This window comes from Geotrypetes seraphini, chromosome 7 (assembly GCF_902459505.1).
Source record: "Geotrypetes seraphini chromosome 7, aGeoSer1.1, whole genome shotgun sequence".
Taxonomy (NCBI): domain Eukaryota; kingdom Metazoa; phylum Chordata; class Amphibia; order Gymnophiona; family Dermophiidae; genus Geotrypetes; species Geotrypetes seraphini.
The window spans coordinates 36901663-36927353 of NC_047090.1; the positions used below are offsets into that span (position 1 = coordinate 36901663).

General features: G+C 41.8%; 1 protein-coding gene across 4 annotated transcripts in view; it reads right to left on the reverse strand.

Moving 5' to 3' along the window:
• Window positions 1-25691, reverse strand: part of TMTC2 (transmembrane O-mannosyltransferase targeting cadherins 2) — a 305129-nt gene that overhangs the window by 174236 nt on the left and 105202 nt on the right. For all 4 annotated transcript variants that reach the window (XM_033952959.1, XM_033952961.1, XM_033952960.1 and 1 more), the window contains exon 2: window positions 14304-14874. In XM_033952959.1, coding sequence (XP_033808850.1) covers window positions 14304-14874 — 571 coding nt within the window. The remainder of the gene's footprint in view (window positions 1-14303; window positions 14875-25691) is intronic.

The window sequence follows — 25691 nt, forward strand, 5'->3', positions numbered from 1 at the left end:
ATGCACATTTCAAACTAGAAATTGAAGACATCCAAAACCCATAATACAACAGGCAGAAATCTAAGGTAGATGTGATTCATAGGACAAAAATTGGAATGTGTGGTTTCAGAAAGCATCAATTTGGTAAGATGCACAAAAACACAGGTATGAGCGTCCCAAATGTATCACAGCACATATACTGCTCATAATAAGAGACATGAATCAGACCAGCAGAGCATATACAGGCCATCTGGGTAACACAGAGCTTTAAAAAAATAAACTTCCAAGATCAAGGACATGTCAACCTTTCTGCTGCCCGACAATCCCAGACTGCTGACTCCATGGCCACTGATGTGCAGCCAGGTCTGTTATTACCGGCTGTTTTCTCATCTTTTACTGAAAAAGATGCATTTGAGGCTGACAATGTACCAGACTATAATTCGCGTGAACCAGAACGCAAATTAAGAAGTGTGTCTCCGTCTTATGACATGTTTACAAGTACCTGTGCAAAGCTTGGAAGCATGTAATAAAAGAAATGGAGCTGCTCAATGTGAAGCCTGGGTTCAAAACGTGTTTGTTTGCTCTCTGGCATCAATTTAAAGAAAGTTAAATTATCCAAAGATAGAAAAAAAAAAGGTTCTAGGTAGTATTATGCTGTCCACGAGAAACTATTACACCATTTATTTCTTTAAAAAATTTATATCCAACAATTCTATGCGAATAACAATCGACATATATAATATCACACAAAAAAGTACAATGTAAGCCTAGTCCATTTTATACATATTTGAAATAAACTACCATGACCTAGTCCACTTTATATTAGCCGCTTGATAACCATACAATAAGAAATAAAATAATCAATCTAGTATTAATACCTTAAACAGACAGTGTGTGGCATTCTTTCATATGTCATAACTTCCCTCAAAAGCCCCCCCAAAAAGGTTATGAAATTGTTTGCAAAGGTTTATCTTCAAGAAAATCTACTAACTTCACTGGTTCCAAAAATACAGACTTGTCACTTCTATACGATACGAGGCATTTGCAAGGAAACTTTTCTTTTGCTGTTCTTGATTTACCTGAATATTTGTTACTTGGATATATAACTAATTATAAATAAAGGGAAAAAAAAAATACAATGTAAAATAAACAAAAAACAAAACCTACATCATCATCCAAAGTTGAAAATCTAATGCAAAGAAACCCAAAGAGAGACACAAAAACGAAAAGCAAACAACAGCAAGTTCACAATTAACATAACATGTTATTTAAATGACAAAGGGCTCCTTTTACTAAGGTGCGCTAGTGTTTTTAGCGCACCCTGGAAATTACCACGCGCTAAACTGTGCGGTACACTTCTTAAATAACGCCAGCTCACCCACTCACCAGGCTACTTAAAGACACCTGTGTGCTGCTTTAGTAGGCTTTCCCATATCAAATACTGCTGTTTTACAGACAGGTATGTACCTTTTCATTCAGACTTTTATAAGGGGGGAGTGTGGGGAGGGGTCTGTTAGAGGTCTCTTTCTATCTTGATTTTAGAAAATTGTTAAGGACTCAACTCTTTGATAGGCTGCTATCTTAATGCATTCTGCTTCATTTTTTCTATCAAGTTCCTTAGATTCAACTTGATGTATTTGATCTGTTCTATGTATTACTTCTTTCCCTGCCATGCCGGTATTTTCTGCATTATATTGTAAATGCTTTCTGTCTTTATCTGTTTTTAAGTTCATTATTCTAATTTGTATTTTATCTGTATCCCATGTATTAACTCATCTTGTTGTGAACCTATATACGGTATGACAGTATATAAGAATAAAATTATTAATCTCTCTAGTGGTCATCTAGCCCAAAACATTTAAGTTCCATCCAGGACGTCCTGCAAAACGTCCACGTCTAAGCCCACCCATAATATACCTTCAAACACGCCCCTTTGAACTTTGGATGCGCATAGTGGGACAAATGTCCCGCTAGATGCTCAGAAAAATGGTTTTGAAAAATCGGCACTTGGATGTCCCAGCATTTAGGACGTCCAAAGGCTGACTTAGAAAAACATCCCCAAATCTGCCTTTTTCAAAAATGCCCCTAACAGTTAAAAAAAAAAACACAAACCAAACCCCTCCATGTCCACAGCATCTTTACAGAAGACTCCCACAGACTAATTTTGCAGCTCTAGGGCATTATTTGCAAAGTGTTTCTATAGAGAAGTTTGAAGTTCTAGACCTTACAGCCCGCTAGGTACTATTTTGAGGCCCCTCGGTATGTTTATCTTAATTACAAAAGTAAAATAAAACAGTTTCTTGTTCATATGTCTCTTTAGCTATAAATTACATTATTATTATTATTATTATTATTATTAAGACTTAGCCAAAAGGAAAGATTTATAAACTATAGAGTTTTACCTCATGCAAAATTGTCATTTATTTATTTATTTTTAAATCTTTATTCATTTTTAAACTTATAATAAGTGTGATAACATATCCATACAAATAACCATAAATATATCACTTAATAATCAACAATGATACATATAATATTCTCTTATCTCTCCCCCTCCCCACCCTTATCTATCATATAATCAATACTTATACAACATGTAACAATAAAAATACCCTCCCTCCCACCCCATAATTGAACTTGTAAATTTAAGGGAAACTAGATTTTTCTAATCATTACAATACTTTGTTAATGGCTCCCAAATATCTTGAAATTTTCTGAAACAACCCTTAACAACATTAACTATTTTTTCTGAGGCCCTCCAAGTACCTACAGATCCAAAATGTGGCCCTGCAAAGGGTTTGAGTTGGAGACCACTGTTCTATATTATTCTTTGCATTTCACTGATCTGTTTCCTCAAAAGGTGAAGGACATAACAGACCCCCCCGAGTGGATATGTCCTTCCCCTGCGTGAAATAAGTGATCCTGTAATGTCAATAATGCAAAGTCAACTAGCTTTTACACAAGGTACTTTTTATCTGAAAGGAAACAGCCACCATTAAGTAGTGGAATGGATCTGTTATGCCTTGGTGTTGTGTGGCAAAGAAAATATTTTGTTGGTGAGATGGGAGAATGGATTCAGTATCAACACATCCTAAAAACTTTTGTCTCACAGTGAGTGAACAGACGCTGAGAAAAGGTTAGATATGTTGGCAAGAAAATAACCTGAAACATACCTCAAAATCAATGAAGATGTAAAAATAGATTCTCAGCTCCCAGACTTCAACTTTACTGAAAATCTGCAAGATCTCAAACATGCCACACGTGCAAAGAGACAGGGAAATATCTAAGCTGAAAGTTCTGCCAGGAAGAGAGGGAAAAATTCCAAGCAAGAACAGAAAGGCTTTTAGCTGGCTACAAGAAACATTTGGAAGCTGTTATTTCTGCCAAAAGCAGGGCTACAAGTGCAGAGTGAAAGGATGTTCAAGCTTTCACACCTGCTATATTAGCTGCATTCTTATTTTAATCTGGAAAAAGCAGTAATTGGCCATAAAAACTTGCCAAAAGATCATGGGCTCCTTTTATCAAGGCACGCTACGGGGGTTAGCGCGTCGGACATTTCATCACCCGCTAACCCCCGCGGCAAGCCAAAAAACTAACGCCTCGTCAATGGAGGTATTCCGCGCGTTAACCGCCTACCGCGCCTTGATAAAAGGACCCCCCCCCCATGTCATGTAAAACTTGTGTATGTTGTAATGTACAGCCATGTTCTTCTATACTGGAAATCCTGTGAGTCAACAATGTCCTCAACCATCCTTAAGTGTTATTTCCTCACTATCCCCTTCTTTTACTAAGGCGGGCTAGCTGATTCAGCGCGCACTAAATGCTAACGCGCCCATTATATTCTATGGACACGTTAGAATTCAGAGTGCGCTAATCTTTAGCGCGTGCTAAATTGGCTAGCGCACCTTTAGTAAAAGGACTCCTTTATGATCTCCTCCACTTTCTCGGTAAGCTTGCAATTGATACTGCCTACAAAATAACTTTTTTTAAAAAAATTTCCTGGCATTGTATTGGTTCTTGCAGAGGTACGAGTTAAATAGAGGGGCATTTTCAATTGGACATCAAGTCTGAGTTTGGATGTTCTGAGAAAGATGTCCAGAATTCCAGTATGTCTGTCTTTTTATGGCCATTCTCGAATATAGACGGCCACATGAAATACTCACAAAAGCAAGCTTTTCGGACGTCCAAGCAGCCAGCATTCTTAGCAAACTGTTCACAGACAGTTGAGCACAGCAGAGGTACCTTAGTGAATGTCACATAAAAAGTCCAAGGTACACATGTCACTATAACCTGCTTATATTGTATGGTGAGCCCTCCAAAACCCACCCAAAACTTACTGTATCCACCTGTACACCACAATAGCTCTTATGCCAACACCTTTATGTAGGTACAGTAGGTTTTAGAGGGCTCACCATACAATAAAAGCAAGTTATAATGAATTTGGACTTGGAGGATGAGATGTACAGCATCAGCATCTATGAGACAAACTTGGTTTTTCCTGTTACATAGACAGTTCTGAATCTAATAGAAGCTGGCACTGTCATATAGACATTGGGACGTTGGATCATCTGTTGTTCTATTGTCCTTTGATAATCAACTTTTGGAAGTCGATATGGGGACAGATTAATGTTATACTTGAGTCATCAATTCCACTGACTTATGAAGTCATATGTGGAACATTATTACATATTAAGCCCCCCATGGATCGTTATAAATGCCGGCTCTTCCTAATCATGACTGGGATAGCCATGCAGATGATAACACATAATTGGAAGAATTGGGATCGCCTCAATTTTACTTTTTGGTGGGCGAACCTATGCTCCAGTTATAGGTACGAAAAAAATGAATGCTGAAATGCTGGGGCATAATAATGTATTTAAACTGGTTTGGGGCCCGTTGACATCTTTGTAGATTTTTGTCTTTAATTTCTGTGCCATTTCCTTACACATCCAGGGTGGGAGGGAAGGAGGGGGGTGGGATTGTACTATTGTATTATTTTAAATAAGTGTAGGTTATTGGAAGAGTATATACAGTTGTGTTATTGATAAATCAATGGGTGGGTGGGATAAAATGATTGATTTTGAATATCTGTAAGTTGAATGTGCTTTTCTTGACTTGTTATATGATCTTATACCTGTGTGTTGCACTGTTAATATTTGAAAATTAGTAAAGATTTATTTAAAAAAAAAAAGTGATAACTCTACCTGGGACTTTTAATGTGACATTCAATGCAGTAACCCTTAGAGTGTCCCTCTGCTCTACTGTGGAGATGTATATGAGCCATGTGAATCTGTAAGACAGGCTGTAAGTACATAAAGTTTTTCACATATTTGAGTGGTGTGAGGGGGATCAGTGACCACTGGAGGAGTAAGGTGTTGGAGGGGGTGGAGGTCATGCCTTATCCCTCCAGTGGTCATCTGGTCATCTTTTTGATCCTTATTCATTTTTAAAACAGGTCTAGCCCTACATGTCTAAATGATGCTCAAGTCCTAAGCCCGCCCAAAATACGCCCCTAATACGCCCCCTTAAGATTTAGATGTGCTGGAGTAAAAGTGACCAGAAAGATGTCTAGAAAGCCTGTTTTGGGAATGCCCACTTGGACGTTTTGACTAGTAAAATGTCCAAGTGATTTTTGATTTGTTTAATTTTTAATCTGAAAAAAAAAACCCACGATCATATCAGTGTATATTATCAAAAGCTTCACTGGCTACCGTTGGATGCATTTGTTTTAAAGTTTTATTTGGCTTAGTGCCGGCTTACCTTGTTTCTCATTTCAGTTTTTTTATTTCTAAGAAAAATATTCATAGATCTGGTTGGTTTTATTTTCCTTCAGGAAATGCATGTCGTTACAAAACATTTTTGGATCGGACCTTGGCATTCCAAGCAGGATTAATGAATTCATGTTTGAATCTTCTTGTTTCTCCATTTCTTACTTACTATCAATTTCAAAAAGATCTTAAAACCCACTTATTTAAACAATATAATATACATTACTGATTTTCATATTATCATGTAGTTATAATGTACTTTTAATCTTTTTATCTATACTTATTTCAGTTATATTGTGTTCCCAAAGTACATAGGCAGCTGCACTGCACAATCTTTCCCCACAATTGATCGCTAAACTTCAACTCTGTTAGTACTACTCAATATGTAACATTTTTTAATCATTGTAAACCGCATAGAACTTCACGGTCCTGCGGTATATAAACTATTATTATTATTATTAGTTTTTTAACCTGTTACCTTAACGGGTGCTAGAATAGATGTGTAGACTTAGGCATTTCTTTCTTTCTTTCTCTCTCCCTGCCTCCTTTCTTTTTTTCTGTCTATCTTTCTTTCTTTCCCTAGCCCCCTGTCTGTCTTTCTTTCTGTCGCTCTCCCTTCCTCCTGTCTGTCTTTCTTTCTTTCTGTTTCTCTCCCCCTGTCTGTCTGTCTTCCCCCGGACAGCCACAGCGCCCGCCCGCCTACCAGCCTCGCGCTCCCAGCCGGGGCTTCTGAGTGCCATCGCCCCAGCCAATCATCAGCCGCCTTCGTCTCGGCCGCTCCGCAGCGCTAGGCGGGCGCAGCCAATGCCGCTGTCCCGCCAACCCGAAGGGTTTATTTATTTATTTTTTTTATGAATTAGAACTTTTCCTTTTAACTGGATGTCTCAGACTATTTATGTTCCATAAAACAAAATATTTTTTAAAATTAACATTAACACTGACATTGATATATTAATATTGTTGAATCCAATGTACATTAGACTAATTTGAAATAAAACAGTTACAAAGAGCATAAAGAACTGTATAAGCTCAATCTACAAACAGAGAGTAGTGACAGAGGACCAGGGACTCTCTACCTTACCCCTCTCCCTTGAAAGTCTGTGGCCCCCACGAGCATACTTTCTGCTATCTTGTCCTGTAGATCCCTTCCATCCTCATATGAAAGTATGACCTCTAGTGGTAACATCATAACATTACCGTTATAGGTTTTGGCGGCCAGCCCCAATGATCCTGGTAAGACTGGGCTTGCCATAGGAGGGGTTAGGGTGGGAGGCCTGCCTGGGGACAGGCTTTCTAATGGCCCTTTCTTCGGTCCTTTGGCTCCTGCTTTTTTTCTGCAGCCCTTTCATAAGTGTTGCCTTCTGTTGAGCCTTCTAACGGCCTCGCCCCCCACACCCGGACAGCCACAGCGCCCGCCCCACCTACCAGTCTCACCCCAGCCGGGGCTTCTGAGCGCCATCACCCCAGCCAATCGTCGGCCGCCTTGGTCTGGGCCGCTCCGCGGCGCTAGGCGGGCGCAGCCCATGTCGCTGTCACGCCAACCTGCCACCGAGCTGTCTTTCCTTCTCTACCGGCGGGGACCGCCGGGGTCTGGGTGCGGCGGGGAAGGGGGGTCTTGCCTGGCCGGGGCCGGCCGAATCCTGGACCTGCTCTCCTTCCCCTAAGTCCCGGCCCCTCATTCCGCACCATCTAGCGCATGCGCACTCTTGCTACCACATCCCGACAGATCAGGGATCAAGGAACATGTGGCGAGAGTGCGCATGCGTGCGTAGCGTTGCGTTTTATTATTATAGATTATTATTTATTAGTTTTAATGCTTGCATCAGTTACTTAAAATTTTATTATGTACAATGTTATTATTATATTGTATGCTGAGTACCTATTGTGTAAACCGCTATGAACTGCTGGTTAGGCGGTATATAAAAATAAAAATTATTATTATTATTATTTATGCTGTCTTTTGGACATCTATCTTTTTCTTGAAAATGAGCTCCATAGTATCCGACTTCTCTACTAATCTTAAAAAGTTGTGAAAATCAGGTAGGAGATTAAGCTATGCAGTGCCCAAACTCATTCAGAGCCAAGTGATGCCAGAAGAACTTTCTAGAAGCGACACCCACGTTAAGCTCCCAAGGAAGGTTTGGAAAGGTTGAGGGGCACAGAAAACAAATTGATGCGAAAATCAGCTTGGAGGGGATCAAGGCAGAGGGGAAATAAGATGGTGGTTCAAAATGATTGAAATAGGGTTAAGGGTGTGTATGTACTGGGGGAAAGAGACGTCGGGGAGGGGGGCAGACTGTTATAGCTAAGTGAATCCTCCAAACTGGCCTCGGACAGTGACCCAGCCTTATTCTGAGTGCTGGTCACTTTGTCATGTTACAATGCTGGTTCCCCGCACTGAAGTTCTGTGTTACAAAGAGGTACTGCTCTGAAAAATAGTGAATATTACTGTTTTAGACAGAAGGAATATCCACTGAACATTTCATAAAGAGAAACAAGGTCAACTTTGGAAAATTTGAGCATTTCTTAAAAATGTTAAACCTACTTTAGATAATTATAAAAGTCGCCTTTTCATGATCTCGACAGGAATAGGGTTTCAACTGACTACTCATAATTGGAAAAACCACGATAGGATTAATTTTACTTTTTGCTGGGTAACTGTGTGTACCGCATATAAGTATGAAAGGATGATGGCGGAACGTTCGGGGACTAATAAGTCCTTTAATGATGTATGGAGTCCATTAACTAATTTTATTGCATTATAATTAGGGTTATGTTTCTTTCTTTCTTTTTCCATTAGAGTCCTTGCACATCCAGGGAGGGTGGGGGGTGGGAAATGTATTTTAAGGAGTTAAATTATTTCATTATGATATTAAAATCATATCATATGTATTATTGTTTTAATAATTAAGATAAGAAGGGGAGAAAATGATTGTTTAATGTAATAGTTGTATAGTTAATAGTGTGTTTTTATGCGGATTGAATGCTTTATCATTTGTATTGCACTATCAAAGTTTAAAAATCAATAAAGATTTACAAAAAAAAAAAATCAGCCACTAGAATTGTAACCTCTCTCTGACGTCACTTCTGGGCCCCGCGCCTAGAAGGTGACGGCAGAGGGAAAGCCAACAACGCGAGCAAAAAGTTTGTGACGTTGTGTTCATGCCAGGAAAATTAAAAAGTACGGGGGGGGGGAAAGCAGGGAAGGAGGAGGGCAGAGAAGAGGGTGGGGGAGGGGCACCACTCACCCTCGCTAGGCCCCTGTTCCCAACATAGTTGATTTGAGTTAGATGCCAACCATGAATGTCAGCGGCATTTAACCAGTTAAGTGCCACTGAAAATTATCAGCTTGCCTCAACCAAGTGATTTAACCAGTAAGCCGCCCCTGCTGGAGTAAGGACGTTTGTTGGGACCGTGGGAAGGGGGCAGCAAGGGACTAAGTTGGCCAGTAGTGCTGTTTTTCCGTGATGGAGGTCTGCGCGAGCTCTCCCAGAGCCTGGCCCGCACCAAGACGCGTTCCTAGGGCACTTCGGCTATCACGCGAAAAGAAAACAAAAGAAAATAAAGAAAACGTTGGCCCCCGCCGAAGAAGCGGAAGGTGGAGGAGGGGCGTGAGGAGCCGGAGAGCTGTATGTAAGTGTGTGTGTGTGCGTGTGTATAGCCGAGGAGGAAGTGCAGCAGGAGCAAGGAGGTGGGGAGAGTGGATTTCCCCTACTTGGATGTCAGGCATCAAGAGGATTGGAGTAAAAGCTTTGGTCCTGAGATCCTCACTCTTTTCCTGGGGCTACTGCTGGACAGGGGGGGAGCAGGACGTAAAGGAGAACAGCTACTGCTGGACAGGGGGAGCAGGGAATGGGGGTGCTGCTGGACAGGGGGAGATAAAAGGAGAAGGGCTACTGCTATATGGGGGGAGCAGGGAAAGGGGGGGAGGTGCTGCTGGACAGGGAGGAGGTAAAAATAAGGGAGAAGGGCTGCTAGCACCCGTTAATGTAACGGGCTAAACAACTAGTATATATATATATTGTGTGTGTGTGTGTTCAATATGTTTATTGATACATATCAATAAAAATAAAAAAATAGGATATCAAGGAACAGTACACATACAACAGAAATCCAATATCTGCAAAAATCAAAGGTTATCACAATCTAGGGAGCATATCCATCACTTTCCATAAGGTATAAAACAAAATAGAACACCAACTTATATATTTTAATACATATTAGGCATGTTTATAACCCTCAAGTCAGTGGCCGTTATTCAAAATTAAAAGTATCTGAATTGTGAAAGATGAGCAAACAGACAGGCTTAAAGCTTTAAACTTCTGGCATCATCCCACACAAGTTTTAAACTTCTGTTAATTCAACCCTTTCATATACGATTCAAAACAGATTTGGAGCTGGTTTCCAATCTTGATGGGCAAGAAAATCAGGGCAACGCTATCCTAAAAACTTAACAGAAAAGAAAAAAGAAAAAAATTTGCCAAGTTTACCAAATGCACTGAGGTATCATCATATTACAAATGATGCGGTTAACGGAAGAATGCATGACAAAAGTCTTTGTGTTACAGTTCCATTTCCATGAGGCGCTGACATAGGAAAAAGGAGCAACCGTGAGCATCTCAGCTTAGTGCATTATCCAAGCCTTTTTTAAACTCCACTAAGCTAACTGATTTCACCACATTCTCCAGCAATGAATTCCAGCGTTTGATTATATAGTAACATAGTAGATGACGGCAGATAAAGACCCGAATGGTCCATCCAGTCTGCCCAACTTGATTCAATTTAAATTTTTTCTTCTTAATTATTTCTGGGTAAGAATCCAAAGCTCTACCTGGTACTGTGCTAGGGTTCCATCTGCCGAAATCTCCATCAAAACCTACTACAGCCAATCTACACCCTCCCAGCCATTGAAGCCCTCTCCAGCCCATCCTCCCCCAAACGGCCATACACAGACCATGCAAGTCTGCCCAGTATTGGCCTTAGTTCAATATTTAATATTATTTTCTGATTCTAGATCCTCTGTGTTCATCCCACGCTTCTTTGAACTCGGTCACTGTTTTCATCTTCACCACCTCTCTCGGGAGCGCATTCCAGGCATCCACCACCCTCTCCGTAAAGTAGAATTTCCTAACATTGCTCTTGAATCTACCACCCCTCAACCTCAAATTATGTCCTCTGATTTTACCATTTTCCTTTCTCTGGAAAAGATTTTGTTCTACGTTAATACCCTTCAATTATTTGAACGTCTGAATCATATCTCTCCTGTCCCTCCTTTCCTCTAGGGTATATATATTCAGGGCTTCCAGTCTCTCCTCATAAGTCTGCTGGTGCAAGCCTCCTATCATTTTCGTCACCCTCCTCTGGACCGCTTCAAGTCTTCTTATGTCCTTTGCCAGATACGGTCTCCAAAACTGAACACAATACTCCAAGTGGGGCCTTACCAATGACCCGTACAGGGGCATCAACACCTTCTTCCGTCTACTGGCTACGCCTCTCTTTATACAGCCCAGCATCCTTCTGGCAGCAGCCACCGCCTTGTCACACTGTTTTTTCGCCTTTAGATCTTCAGACACTATCACCCCAAGGTCCCTCTCCCCGTCCGTGCATATCAGCTTCTCACCTCCCAGCATATATGGTTCCTTCCGATTATTAATTCCCAAATGCATTACTCTGCATTTCTTTGCATTGAATTTTAGTTGCCAGGCATTAGACCATTCCTCTAACTTTTGCAGATCCTTTTCATATTTTCCACTCCCTTACACGACATGTGAAAAAATATTTTCTCCGGTTCGTTTTAAATCTACTATTTAGTAGCTTCATCGCATGCCCCCTAGTCCTAGTATTTTTGGAAAGAGTGAAGAAAAAGCGATTCACATCGACCCTTTCCACTCTGTATTTTATATACCTCTACCATATCCCCCCTGTGTTGTCTCTTCTCCAAGCTAAAGAGACCTAGCCACTTTAGCCTTTCCTCATAGGGAAGTCATTCCATCCCTTTTATCATGTTTGTCACTCTTTTCTGTACCTTTTCTAATTCCGCTCTTTTTTGAGATATGGCGACCAGAACTGCACACAGTATTCGAGGTGCGTCTGTACCATAAAGCGATACAAGGACATTATAACATTTTCATCTTTGCTTTCCTTTCCCGATAATTCCTAACATTCTATTTGCTTTCTTAGCAGCTAATGCATATGGAGCTGAGGGTTTCAACGTATCCTCAACAACGACACCTAGATCCTACTACTGAAATATAGCTAGAGAACTATATTCCTCATTTTCCTACTATCAAAGTAAGACTAACTGGCCTATAATTTCTAACATCCTCCTTTACTTTATCTTCCTTTTTCTCCAATCCCACAGATCCATCTGCTTGTGCATCTTTTTTTTTTTTTTTTTTAAACTTTATTTATATCAACTTGGAACAAGGTACAAAGTGTCAATACCAAAGCATTGGATAAAACCACGAACAGTACCATGACATAGTCGCCTAATACAGAGATAACACATCGACATTTGTCCAATCTTACAGGCAGTAAGAAGATAATGAGACTACAAGCCCCCAGTCCAAGGTTCTGTTTTGTATTACAACCCTTCCCGCCCCCCCCCCCCGAACATCCTCCCCATCACCCCACAACAACTTTTGTATCTTTAAACTCTGAACCTTTGCTGCAAACTTAAATCTATACAGGAACTGTTCTTCGAATACAGAAATAAAAAAAAAATAATAATAATAATCATGTTTTCAAACGAGTTATGATAGAAATGTGCAGTTTCCTACTTTCATATCTACAAAACCACAAGTAAACCCTCTGTCTCATGCATAGAGCATTACGCCATGGAAAAGGCTCAGTTTTAAACGTGGGTGGAATTTTGTTAACCACAACATAAGTGGCTCCAAACCGAGAGTGTGACTATTTAATAAGCTTATTTAGGTGGTTAACCATGATAACCGTGGAGTCCTTGACTCATGCCATTACCTAACTCAGCACAAACCACCTACAGAGAAAAACACACAAATACAGACCGTCTGATACATAAGAATGGGGTACACACGCGTTTCCCCTATACCTCTATCTTCCCTCAGACAATTTTGCTCTTAGCCTACAAGTTGCACTTCTCTGATAAAAAAGTGCAAGATGGATCATTCGGGAGAATGTGGTGTGGGGGGAGGAAGAGGGGGATTTCTGAGTACATTTCTCATCGCTTAGCAAGAGCTTATAAAATACTGTACATAAGTTATGGAACTTGCACTATTAAAACTATTTTCTAAAAGGTGACCCAGGCTCATCATGAATTTAATGAGGGTTTGATTTCCTGTCTTTTTACTACACATTTGGTAGTACAGGAATTAAAAAAAAAAAAAAAAAAATCGCAAATACGGTTTTTAGGCAGGGGAGACAGGAGAGGGCAGCTGGAGAGGCAGGAGAGAGCAGCCGGAGCACCGGCGAGTGAAGGAAATCTCTCGTGGTATGCTCCGACCGCCTCTTCCTGTACTAAAGTCGGGCCTCACCAATCAGGAGCTGCTTTGACACGCTCGATTTCAATCCCTCAACTGTTTAATATCCAAACAATATTTCCTCAAAACGTAATTCACTTGATCCAGAATTTCTGACTGCAAAGAGAAGGAAACAGCAACATCAGGTCTCTGTAGAGCAGAGGTAAATTAGGAATAATTAGGTGATGTAAAGCAGGCTCAAATTTAAAATTAAGGTGTCCAAAGGCACCTCATTGAGGGAGGGATCCCTTCCCTCCCCCCCCCCCAACTTCTGATCCTTCCCAAAGTTGCTGTTGCCACCTTGTTCTCCCACCAGCTGGATGAGCAACAACTTGCAATAAGCACAATACAGGGTCTCTACATTGGTACATGGGTCACAGGCCTTGCAGAAGCCCACTTTTTCCTGGGTGACAGGGAGTAATCTAAGGAAATACTTTTTTACAGAAAGGGTGGTAGATGTGTGGAATAGGCACCCAGTAGAGGTGGTAGAGAGAAAAACTGAATGCAAGAAAGTGTGGGACAGACACATGGGATCTCTTAGGGAGAGGAGGAGGAGATAATGGATGCTGTAGATGGGCAGACTGGATGGGCCATTTGGCCTTTGTCTGCCGTCATGTTTTTCTGTTTCTATGATCTCATAATACAGGTGTAAAGAACCTTAGCCTATGGGAAGAGGAAATACAAATGTTAAGAGCCGTAGCCAATAGGGAGAGGAGGAGATAATGGATGCTGGGTCATTTGGCCTTTATCTGCCAACATGTCTCTATGTCTCCATAGTAAACATATGTAGAGGAGGGGGCAGGCAGTTAGATTGTAAGCTTTTCCGAGCAGGGACCGTCTATAAATGTCACAATGTACAGCGCTGCGTTTGCCTTTTGAGCGCTAGATAAGTAGTAGGCCATCATGGGGCTTGTGAACACACACTGTCGAGCTGAGCTCTCTGAAGGTTGTTACTGCTTCTCCAGCAGTGGTGTAAGAAGGCAGCAGCGTTCTTGTCATCAAAATTTAAGGATAGAGGCCTAAATTAGGCCTGATATAAACACCCTACATTGCAACTTACCTTGTAAACAGCACGGATGATGTGGCGCATTTTCAGCTTGTGAAACACACAGATGTCATAAACAGCTGAAACTGCTAAAACCGTCACTCCTTGCTCCTTCCATAACATGCTACATGCAGCGCAGAGCCCAGCACCCAAAAACCAGGCCCAGGCACGTGCCGAGCAGCCCCTGGCAGAGCAGTGCTTAATGTAACACTTCAAGGAGAGCAGAAAGAAGAGTCCAGCCCCTACATCAGCCCGTCCCACAACGCCCGCTACTGCCTCCGTGTGGATGGGGTGGGAAGCAAAAAGCAGGCCAGCGACAAAAGTCCAATAACCATCGCCAAAAAGTACTCTGGAGAAGTTGGTGAAGAGACCTGTAACCGCGGCGTGCAACAGCACATTCACCAGATGGTAACTCCAGGGGTCGAGACCTCCAACAGCATAGTTAAAGCGGAACGAGAGCGTGCAGAGGGGTCGGTAAGATTTGTGGCTGCCGCTGTGAGTGAGAAGAGTTCCCCAGAAATCATTGAAGAATATGTTGGTCCACGGCGTCTCTGGGAGAAGGTCCTGGTTAGTCTTGATGGCTCGACTAGAAAAAAATAAAAACACGTATAAATATATAGAGATCTACAAACAGCAAAAAATTTTTTTTTAAAAACCCCCAAAAGTCAAAGTCGTTATCACTAATTACCGTAAATACACCTAACATGGATCCATGTGTTACATCAGTATCATTTAACTAGAGCCTTTCAGAAGGTTATTAACAAGCAACAAAGAAAACCCTGTATCGACTTCTGCAATCTCCATATAAATTAGGTCTTGGAACAGTAGAAACATATGCTGTGCTGAATCTATTAGATTAAGAGACCCTTTGGCTTCTCTGAGTCTAACCCAAGAGTAGTTACTTAAGAGTTCATGGCTTTCTAATTAAAACAGGTACAGCAATGAGAAAAAATTCCAGACTAACTGTCGAGCAATATTGCTTAGCCGATTGATTCACACACAAAAACCTGCCCACCTCTTTACTTTTAAATCTATATTTTGATTAACAACAGATTTCACAGAAAGCAACGAACATTAACTACAGGCGGTAGAAAGAGTACTGTATATACTCAAATATAAATCTAGGATTATAGGGCCCAAAAATGACCCAAGTGTGTGTGTGGGGGGGGGGCCTTTGTTTATATTTCAGTCTTCCCCCTCTCAGACCCATCACAGGCCTCTCCCCAGTGCTGAGCCAGGGCAAGAGTGATGCTCTTATACTCCTGCCCCATGCAATCTCACTACTTAAAATGGCTGCCAGAAGTTCCCACAGTGGTTGCTATGTTTATTTACTACCTATTGATGAAGAGATTCATCCAAATCGGTTACAATACATTGAATAGTAATTAGGTACCCTTAAGTATTTTCCCTATCTGTCCCTGCAGGCTCACAATCTAATTGTAGTACCTGGGGCAATGAGGGATTAAGGCCCAAATTCTGTAACCAGCGCCTAAAGTTAGACACCAACTAGATAGGCGCCTTTCTAAATTGGAGAACAAGCTCAATTAAGCTTTTTTAATCAGCACCGATTAAACATAGGCGCCTATCAAGAAAGCGCGATTCTGTAAGAAGGCGCCTCTAAAACTTTAGGTGGCTTTCAAAACAATAGGCGCTATGAATGTTAGGTGTGGGCGTGGCTACGTGTTAGGCGCCTTCTTACAAAATCCCTACTCTTAAGCGTGATTAAGCGCTCGCGTGGGCGCCTAACTTTTAGTTGTGCCTAGAGCTGTCCTATTTTATTGGGCACCTCCGAAATAGGTGCCCAAATAGGTGCCGCTCAACGCGATTCACTAAACAGCACCCAATTTTACTTGAAACGCGCTGAGCAGTGCCTAACTAGTCGCCTAACTTTTGGGCGCTTCTTATAAAATTTGCCCTTAAGTGACTTGCCCAGAGTCACAAGGAGCAGGCTGTGATTGAACGCACAACCTCAGGGTGGTGAGGCAGCAGCTCTAACCACTAGGCCACTTCCACAATAACCTTGATGTGAATTTGGTTTATATTTGAGTCAACCCTTTTTTTTTTTTTTTTTTTTTTGCGGGGGTGGGGGGGGTTACCTCGGTTTATATTCGAGTATATGTGGTACATGCTTATCAAATAAGTTACAGGCATGAGATCAAGTTTGCACATTTTAAAATATTAAGGATTTACGTTTTCAAAAAAAAAGCTGAGTGGCTACATAGCAAAATACAGATTTCTACACTATCAGGATGAAAAGTCTTCATGAGAACAAAAAGACACTCAGGGGAAAAGGAAGTGAACCACGCCAAAGGGCTTATTCTTGTACTGCTGGGCCAGAAAAATAAATAACTTGAAATGAAAGGCAAACACGCCAAGGTCAGACTGCTGCAACCACAGGAAAACAAAGTTGAAAAGATGCACACGCTTGCTGAAACAATCCAGTCAATTAAACAGGACATACTTTAAGGAACCGGAAATGAGAGTTTATGGGTGGGGTGGTGGGGGGGAGTGGACTTTTCCCATTCATGTTTTCCGATTTACATACATTCACCCAGAGTTGGACTCTACTAAGTTTCTACCAAACTTTCAGGATATCAATTAAAACCTATCTCTATAAATATAAAAGAATCGCAGCTGAACATCCCGAGGCCTTTGACACGATGTGGGCTCCCCTTCTCACATTTATAGAATCTTCATGTTTTGTTTGCATATGTTTTAAATTATGAGTGTCTTTGGTAACGCGCACAGAATTGTAGGATATAGCGAATAAGATATGTTTTAAATAAATCAATCCCTCCCTGCACTGTCTCCTTCCCACACTAACTGGTTGAAGCACCAGCATGTTCTGTCCCTTCTCCAGTGCAGACACTTCTCTCCCTTAGTTTTCTCCATATGCCCCTTCTCCAGCATATTTCCCTCTGTCCCCCTGGTTTCTGTCTCTACCACCACCCCCAACACACAAACAAGACAACCAGTTTCCTATTCACCTCCCCAGCCAAATCCCAGCTCTCCCTCTCTGCCTTCCCCAACTCTCAAACTTTCTTCCTCTGGCTCCCCCTTGAATCCTCTTTCTCCTCACCCTCTGCTTCCTTCACCAGTTACAAAATTCTGATGGCATCCTGTAAGTCTCATCAGTATGGAGGAGAGGAACAATACAAGTCACAGTTCATGCTGCCTGTGCAGAATTCTGAATGGGATGAAGAGAATTGTACAAAGGGGAATTTTATTCAGATTTTGCGCTGTGTAGTTGCACTGAAGATATTATTTGCTTCTGGAGGAATTATTTTTGTCTCTCTCTCTGTGGCCTGATTTGGTTGGTTGGCACGTCAACTGAATTCTCACCAACTAGAGTAGGGATCTCAAAGTCCCTCTTTGCGGGCCGCATTCCAGTCAGGTTTTCAGGATTTCCCCAATGAATATGCATTGAAAGCAGTGCATGAACATAGATCTCATGCGTATTCACTGGGGAAATCCTGAAAACCCGACTGGATTGCGGCCCTCAAGGAGGGACTTTGAGACCCCTGGACTACACTTCTCCCTCCATTTTCGCTGTGATAGGGGATTAACAGAACCGCAAATACAGAAAAACCGCGAATAACTTTTTCATATGTTACTCGCTGTTTTCTATTAAAAACCATCGTGAATATGGTGAAACCTGGCCTGTTCCTGAAGGGGAGGCATAAAACAGTGAAGAAAGTGCTGGGAATCAGCGATTTTCTCTGTAAACGCTTGAAATCAGCGATTTCTCTATGCAAGCTAATGTAATTTGGGGGGAGGAGCCAGCAAACTAAAAACCGTGAATAATCAAAACCGCAAATGCTGAAACCACGAATACGGAGGGAGAAGTGTATTAGTACAATCTCTGATTCAAAGTACTTTGGACTACTGTAATATTATGTTTATGTTTTATTAAAATTTGTTATATTGCTTTAGAATATGACAGACCTAAGCGGTTTACAATACAAATAATTCATGAAAGGAACTCCATTAATGATAGGAAAGCTAGAGATAGGATACATATATCATCATAAGTGTCTAAAAAAACCCAAAACTTATCCAAATGTCCCCTATCAATTACACTCCCCAGGAATCACGCCGCAGCACTGAATTCTTTCAATAAATATGGGTAATTTCTGATACAATTATCTATCTGGGTTCTTATAAGAAGACCATCAAAGGATGAGAATTATTCAAAACACAGAATGTGTTTAATTTTTAGTCTAAAAAATAAAAATAAAAAAATCGTAACATGTAACACCTTACCACAAAAGTTGCATTGGCTTCCTGTAGAAGCGAGAATAATTTTTATATTTGCCTGTTTTGTGTTACAAAACGCTATTTGGTCTTGCTCTGAGTTCTCTTTTAAAACATTTCGTAATATCTAAAATTAATCGCCGAGCTCCATGGTATCACTTTGTTTTCTTTTCCATCTTTACAAGGTTGTACATGTAAAGATTCTTTGAAAGGACTTTGGCCTTCCAAGCAGGTTGGAATGGAATAAGAATTTAAGTGGTCTCATTATGTCTTCCTTCTTTTATCAGGATTTTAAAAAGCTATTGAAAACTTGTCTGTTTGATCAATTTGCATCATGAGTTCTTCATTTTACTACATTTGTGATTTTGATAATGTAACTTGATGTATTATCACTGTGTTTGTACAGTTTTCTTCTTGTTCTAAACCGCATTGAACTGTGAAGTATTTAATTATTATTATTACTACAGGGGTATTTGTTGGGATTTATCTTAGAGAGGAATCCTCCTATGTAAAATTCTAAGTTGCTTTAAAGGAGAGCCCGAGAGTCTCGTCTCGATGGGCGGCTGTAACGTGGGGATGGAGGGCCCGCGCAGCCTCTCATGGAGACGAGCGCTCCACGCGAGGGGGGAGGAGGTGTAGGCGAGCAGGAGGCAGTTTAGCGATAGGCGGGTTTGAAATTCCCGCCACGGGGCTGCCTCTTGATAGGAGAGATGAGCGCGGGGCGGAGTTTATAAAGCCGGGACCTCTGAGGATCCGGCGTCTTCCTGGGTCCTCCGAGGCGGCTTTTCCTGCCCGCCCTCCCACCCCCTATTTGTCTGGTTTGGTAGGTAGCAGAGTTTACGTAGGTGGTTATCCCGAGCTACGGTATGGTAGAGCTCATCAGGAGATGAGCGGGGGGGGGGGGGGCCCGGCAGGGAGCCGTGCCCGGGTTCTGGTACTCTGGTTAAAGGGGCATGTTGGGACATGCCACCCCCCCAGACCCTTGCTGGCATGGCAGGATCGGGGGCCGAATATTATTGATATTGGTTAAAGGTGTAGGTCGGGAAACTGTTTTTGTTATGTAAGTGTTAAATTAATTGTTTGTTAGTAAACAGAGCTGCGGCTATTTATCCATATACGTGAGTGGTGTGGTTATTGGAGGGGAGTTTAGATGTGGGTGGAAGGGGGGAGAGAGCGGGCCAATACATATCCCGCTGTTACAACATTATTATTATTTCTAGGGTTGCCACGGAAGGTTATTGGATGCAATCTGAGATATACTGTGATTTATACTCAAGTCCTGTAGTCCTTGAACATTTGGGTGTTGTATTTATTTTTCTAATTTTTTTAATTTATTAATTGTATTTTAAAATTCTAGATTTTAAGACAATTGCATCTACACTTTTTTAAAAATCTTTATTGATTTTCAAACTTTGACAGTGCAATACAATTAATTGAACATAAAACACTGCATAAAATGCACTATTAACTACACAAGTAATACATAAAACGATCATTTTCTCCCACCCTCCTCCCAATTATTAATACAATAAGACATATTATGTGATTATAATATTATAATTAAGTAATTTTAATCCTCAGAATACATTTCCCTCTCTCCACCCACCCACCCTGGATGTGTAAGGAAATCTAAGAAAAGGAGAGATATATGACTCTTATTGTGAGGTAACAAATGTAGTCAATTGGCTCCACACTTTATTAAATGAACTACTAAACCCCATACATTCCCAAAATGTGTAATTCAGTCTGTCATGGCTTTTCCAGTTACTTGTGACCATTTGGATAGCTATTCCCGTCATGATCAAGAAAAGACGGCTTTTATATTTATCCAAAGTAGGCTTAACGTGTAGTAACGTACCACAAATTATGGCTTCATAAGTTAAGGGAATAGATGACTCAAGAATAAGATTTAATTGTCCCCAAATTGACCTCTAGAAATTAAGTATCAATGGATAAAACTATACCAGATGATCCAGATGCATCTAAACTTTTAGATGATACACTGCTCCGGTGTGATTAACAAAGAGCAGTTAATCAAATGTGATGAGCATATATAAGTGAAAAATATTGCAGCCTAGAACAAACCCTGGACTAGCAACACTGAAAGAAATATATTTTTTTTAAAAGACAGCATGAAAAAAACCAGACCCTTTTCCCCCCCTTTCTATTTTCCATTTGTACGTAATGTCACACCGATGGAAAACTGAAAAGCATTAATTATATTGCATTTTTGTACGTGCGGCCATAAATCTATTGCCACTCCTTTCCTCAAAGTTATGAGCACAAAATTATGTTTGACTTTTCCTAACAGGTGCCGAAACATCTATTCCAGAGCTCCCGCTGACACTCAGGAAGGCAGAGTCAGGAAAAGTTGCATGGGAAGGTGAATTTTACTTAAAAAAAAACAAAAAAACATAAAAACACCTTTTCTCCATGGCACCAAGACTGCCCTAGACTGGAGAGCTGTATTATATATTATCTAATATAATAAAACGCTAAGCGCGCATGCGCACTCTTACTGCCGTGTTGCCTGATCTGTAGTTCTGTGGCCGGCAGAGTGCGCATGTGCGCTTACCACGCATCTCTCTGTCTCACAGCGGGTTTGCCGGCTCCAGCCAGACAAAGTTCATTTTTTAGTTCAAAGCCGCCGCTGCGGCTCCTCTATCGAACCTCACCAGAGTCGGAGAAGACTTCCGACTCTGGCGGGGATCGAGAGAGGAGACGCAGCGTCGGCTTTGAACTAAAAAATGAACTTTGTCTGGCTGGAGTCGGCAAGCCCACTACGAGACAGAGAGATGGCATCCGAATATTAGCAGCTCAGGGATCTGAAAATTAGCAGCGACTTGGCAACGGGGGAGGGAGAAGAAACCACAAGTAAGCCATGCTCTGTCCTCTCAAGAGCTCAGGCATCTGAATATTTGCAGCAATGTGGAAGTCTTTTTACAAAAGGTATGTTAATCGTTTTATCCAGGGGTGGCTGCACATTTCTGTTTTTTGGCAGAGCAGGGAAGAAGGACAGGGGGGAGCAGGGAAGAGGTGCTGCTGGACAGGGAAGTGGAGTGGGGAGAGAAATGCTGCTGGTGAGAAAAGGGGGCTCAGGCTGAAAGGGAACAGATGGGAGAAGAGGGTTGGGGGGGGTAAAAATGAGTTTAGAGCTGGGGCTGAAAATAGGGGACATGTGAGGGAAGGAGGCTTTATTAGCACCCATTAATGTAACGGGCTAAAACACTAGTATTATATATTATATTGTATACAGGTACTTATTTTGTACCTGGGGCAATGGAGGATTAAGGGGTCCTTTTACTAAGGCATGCTAGCCGTTTTAGTGCGCACTAAACGCAAACACGTGTATAGAATATAATGGATGCATTAGTATTTAGCGCGCTAATATTTCACGCACGCTAAAACGGCTAACACGCCTAAGTAAAAGGACCCTTAAGTGACTTGTCCAGGGTCACAAGGAGCAGCACTAGGATTGATCCCATGACCTCAGGGTGCTGAGGCAGCAGCTCCACCACTAGGCCACTCCAGAGTTAAGTTGGCTTAAGCATCATAGAACTCTGAAAATTAATTGGATTTTTGCCTGTGCAACAGCCAAGAGAAAAATTAAGAGATAGACCCTTCTCTGTGTGGAGCTGGTCTTGTGGGGGAGAGTGTGGCGCAGTGGTTAAAGCTACAGCCTCAGCACCCTGGGGTTGTGGTTCAAACCCAATGCTGCTCCTTGTGACTCTGGGCAAGTCACTTAATCCCCCCCCCCCCCAATTGCCCCAGGTACATTAGATAGATTGAGAGCCCACCGGGACAGACAGGGAAACATGACTGAGTACCTGAATAAACTCATGTAAATAGTTCTGAGCTCCTTTGGGAGAACGGTATAGAAATTTTTTTTCTTTTTAAAAAGACAGGACACCGTGACAAACAAGGTTCTACAGGAAATCAATAAAAGGGGAAAAAAAGTGTTTAACTGTTCTAAAATGACATTAAACACAAAACTCCCAGGAAGAAACATTTAGCAGGCTTTTATGTTCTGTTTCCGGGAGGCTGTTTTACGACCCCAGAATACGCCGTGGCCAGCACTGCAGTAGATTAAGTTACCATAGAGGTTTGACTACTGAAGCACGCCTGGGACTTTCCCACGCACTAAGCCAGTGTATCGCAAGCCGGCAGATTCTAGGTGTGCCCCGAGATGCCGGCGAGGAGGCGCTGGCCGACTGCTTACAGGATGTGCCTCTCCTACCTCTTCTCGATTACCGTCCCTCCCCCCCCCCCCAAACTGTGGAACTACCCACAGAACCATCTTAGAGCGGAAACTAGTTTAGAGAAATTCAAAGGTTTGCTCAAAAGTTTTCTTTATAAAGATGCTTTTGAAAAATGAGGTTTTCCCCCGTACGACCATCTTTTCCTTTCATACTTATTATCTAGGTACTTTTAGATTAAACTATTTCTCTAGGCATTTTTAAACCCTTCCCTGTTTTACCCCACAAATTGTAGTTCTACCTTTTTCCTCTCTCCCGTTAAGTATGTCCAGGTGCGTTTCTGTCATTTAAGGTCCTAAATGTAGATTTTATTTTTGTAAATCGCTTAGAAATTTGTTTGGTAAGCGTTTTATCAAATTTTAAATAAAACTTGAAAAACTTAGCAAGTTTAGGGCCCTGTCTGGAGGTCCTCTAGCCTCGGCCCCAAGTTTAGTGTGCCGAATTTTCAAAACGTTTGCGAGACACTGCTGCAATGAGTTTCTTTCAGCTACATGGGAAGAACATTTAGCATGAGGAAAGGTTCCAGAGACTGCAGTAAAAAAAAAAAACACAAAAGGCAAAGATTAAGATCAAGGAAAAAAATATAGTTTGCTATGGTTAACATCCTGAACATTGGCACATGAAAACAATATCCCGAACCTCCCCCCCCCTCCATTTTCTTTATTTTACCTCAGATTCATCCAATTCCTTCACTGACCTCAAAATAACCTTAACAGCTGACGCATCTTGCACGGAGATCCCTTTTATGGCAAAGCTGTGACTAAAGAGAAAGATGGCTAACTCTTCGTAAGTTTGCCAAGACTACTGAACACACGGAGATAGGGAGAGAAGAGAGAGAACATGTTGTTTTGATAAAGGTCACATTTCCTCTGCTGCCTCGTCAGCCATCTGTAATGTCCAAAGCATACTAAAAATATTGTGTCTTATGCCATACGCTTCAGCATCTCTTCCAAGTCACAGTTCATTTATTTTAGCAGACAAAAATAATCATTTCTAAGAAACAGGAGGGTCACGTAGGGGTGCTGGAAAGCAATACAATTTATCTAGAACATTAGCTAAATACAACTCCAGGAAATCAGGTAGGTGACCTATATTGCCCAAGGAATGGTCAAGCATGTCATTAATCACTCCAGCTACAAGAACAGAAATTATATGCTAATTTCAAGGAGGCTGGTTCTGAGCGAAGTGGACATTCCCACAGTGATGGGTAATTAGTGGGCACAAGAGTGAAATAATTTATCTTCAAGTGCTCCGGTTGCTTCCAGAATGAATGAAATGCATAAGTAGTAAATTAGATCAGCAGTTAACGTACGGAACAGAGTAACCCCGCAATGTTGTCACTTCCTTAGCAATAAATGACATATGTTAAAACCTCTGATAGTGCTAGGGTTGTGTATGGGGGGGAGGCACCTCAGGTGTGTTTTCTTGAGAGTAGTAGGAGGTGATATCTGCGGATCTGGGTATATGGGTAAGCAGTTGGTGGAGGTGGGAAATGGGGGGGGAGATGGGTGGTGGGTTCAAGTTAAAGGCTATTGTGTGTTTTTGGTGTGAGAGTGTTTTGTTGGCTTGCTGGAGGCATGGTACGACTGGCAGTGGGCTTATGTGGAGTGGAGGTGGGGGGGTCTGGTGAGGACTGGGTGCTGGATCCCTGGGGGATTTCATTTCGTGAGGTTTCTTGCTTACTGTATGTTTCATTAGTGGTAACTGGCTGATGTAAAAAGTTAGGTTCTTGGAATGTGGCAGGGATTCATTCCCCGATAAGGCGCTCTAAAATTCTGCAGGCCTTGCACCAACAGGATGTTCATATTGCATGCCTACAAGAAACCCATTTATCAGACTCTGAACATAAGAAATTACAACGCCAGCGGGTTGGGGAAGTCATCTATGTGTCTGGGACCACCCATAGTGTGGAAGTGGCAATTTTAGTCAGTCATAATATTTCAGTTTTGACCACAGTGCAGGACCCGCAGGGGCGATTTGTTTTATGTAATTTAATCTTTATTAAATTTCAATTAATGCAGTTATGGATCTCTGTGTGGACAAAACCAGGACTCCATCAGGAGACTTTGGGGGGGGGGGGGGACTAAAGGGCTTTATGCTTTTCATAAGATTCTACATTCAAAAAACACTATAATAAAGCAATACATCAATAAAAAAAAGTATTTTTTAATGTGAACAGAATCCTCAGTTTTCACAACTCCCAAAGGGACATACCCTACACTTAAGAGTTGTTACTTTCTCATTAACCCATAAAGGTTATTTTCTCTGAAACATCCCAGGACTTCTCTGGTGCATAAATAGTGAAAAAATAAAAATAGCGTCCTAATGAGTGAACAAGTGAATATATCTCATAGTCTAGACATGAATTGTGGGAGGGGCCTTAAACAACCTGGGCCATTCAGAGCCTCAGGACCCTCCCCGGATACACCAGGAAGGGGCCTAAGGCTCTGATTATCCAGGATACCCAGGCCAATCGGAGCCTTAGGCCCCCTCCCCATCACCTTTTAGCCTTTGCTTCTTCCAATGGAGTTGCGGGACAGGGGCAGGCCCGACATTTGAGGAAGGCAGCCAATTCCTCCCTGTGGCCGTGGCGGCAGTCCTTCCTGCTGTTTGCCGGCCACCAGGAGGAGGGGGAGTGAAGAGTCATGGGTGCATCTGGATTGTGAGCAACCCTGCCTTCTGTCCCATCCTGGTCCCGCTAAACCTGCTGGCAATAACAAAGTCAGATGCCACGGGGGCCTTCCCTCTTGCCAAATCACTACAGGCTCTGCCAACCTCAATCCCGCCCCTCAAAATCAGGAAGTAATTTCAAATGGGGTGGGATCAAGACCAGCAGAGCCTTTAGTGATTTGGCAAGAAGGAAGGCCCCTGTGGCATCTGGCTTTATTATTGC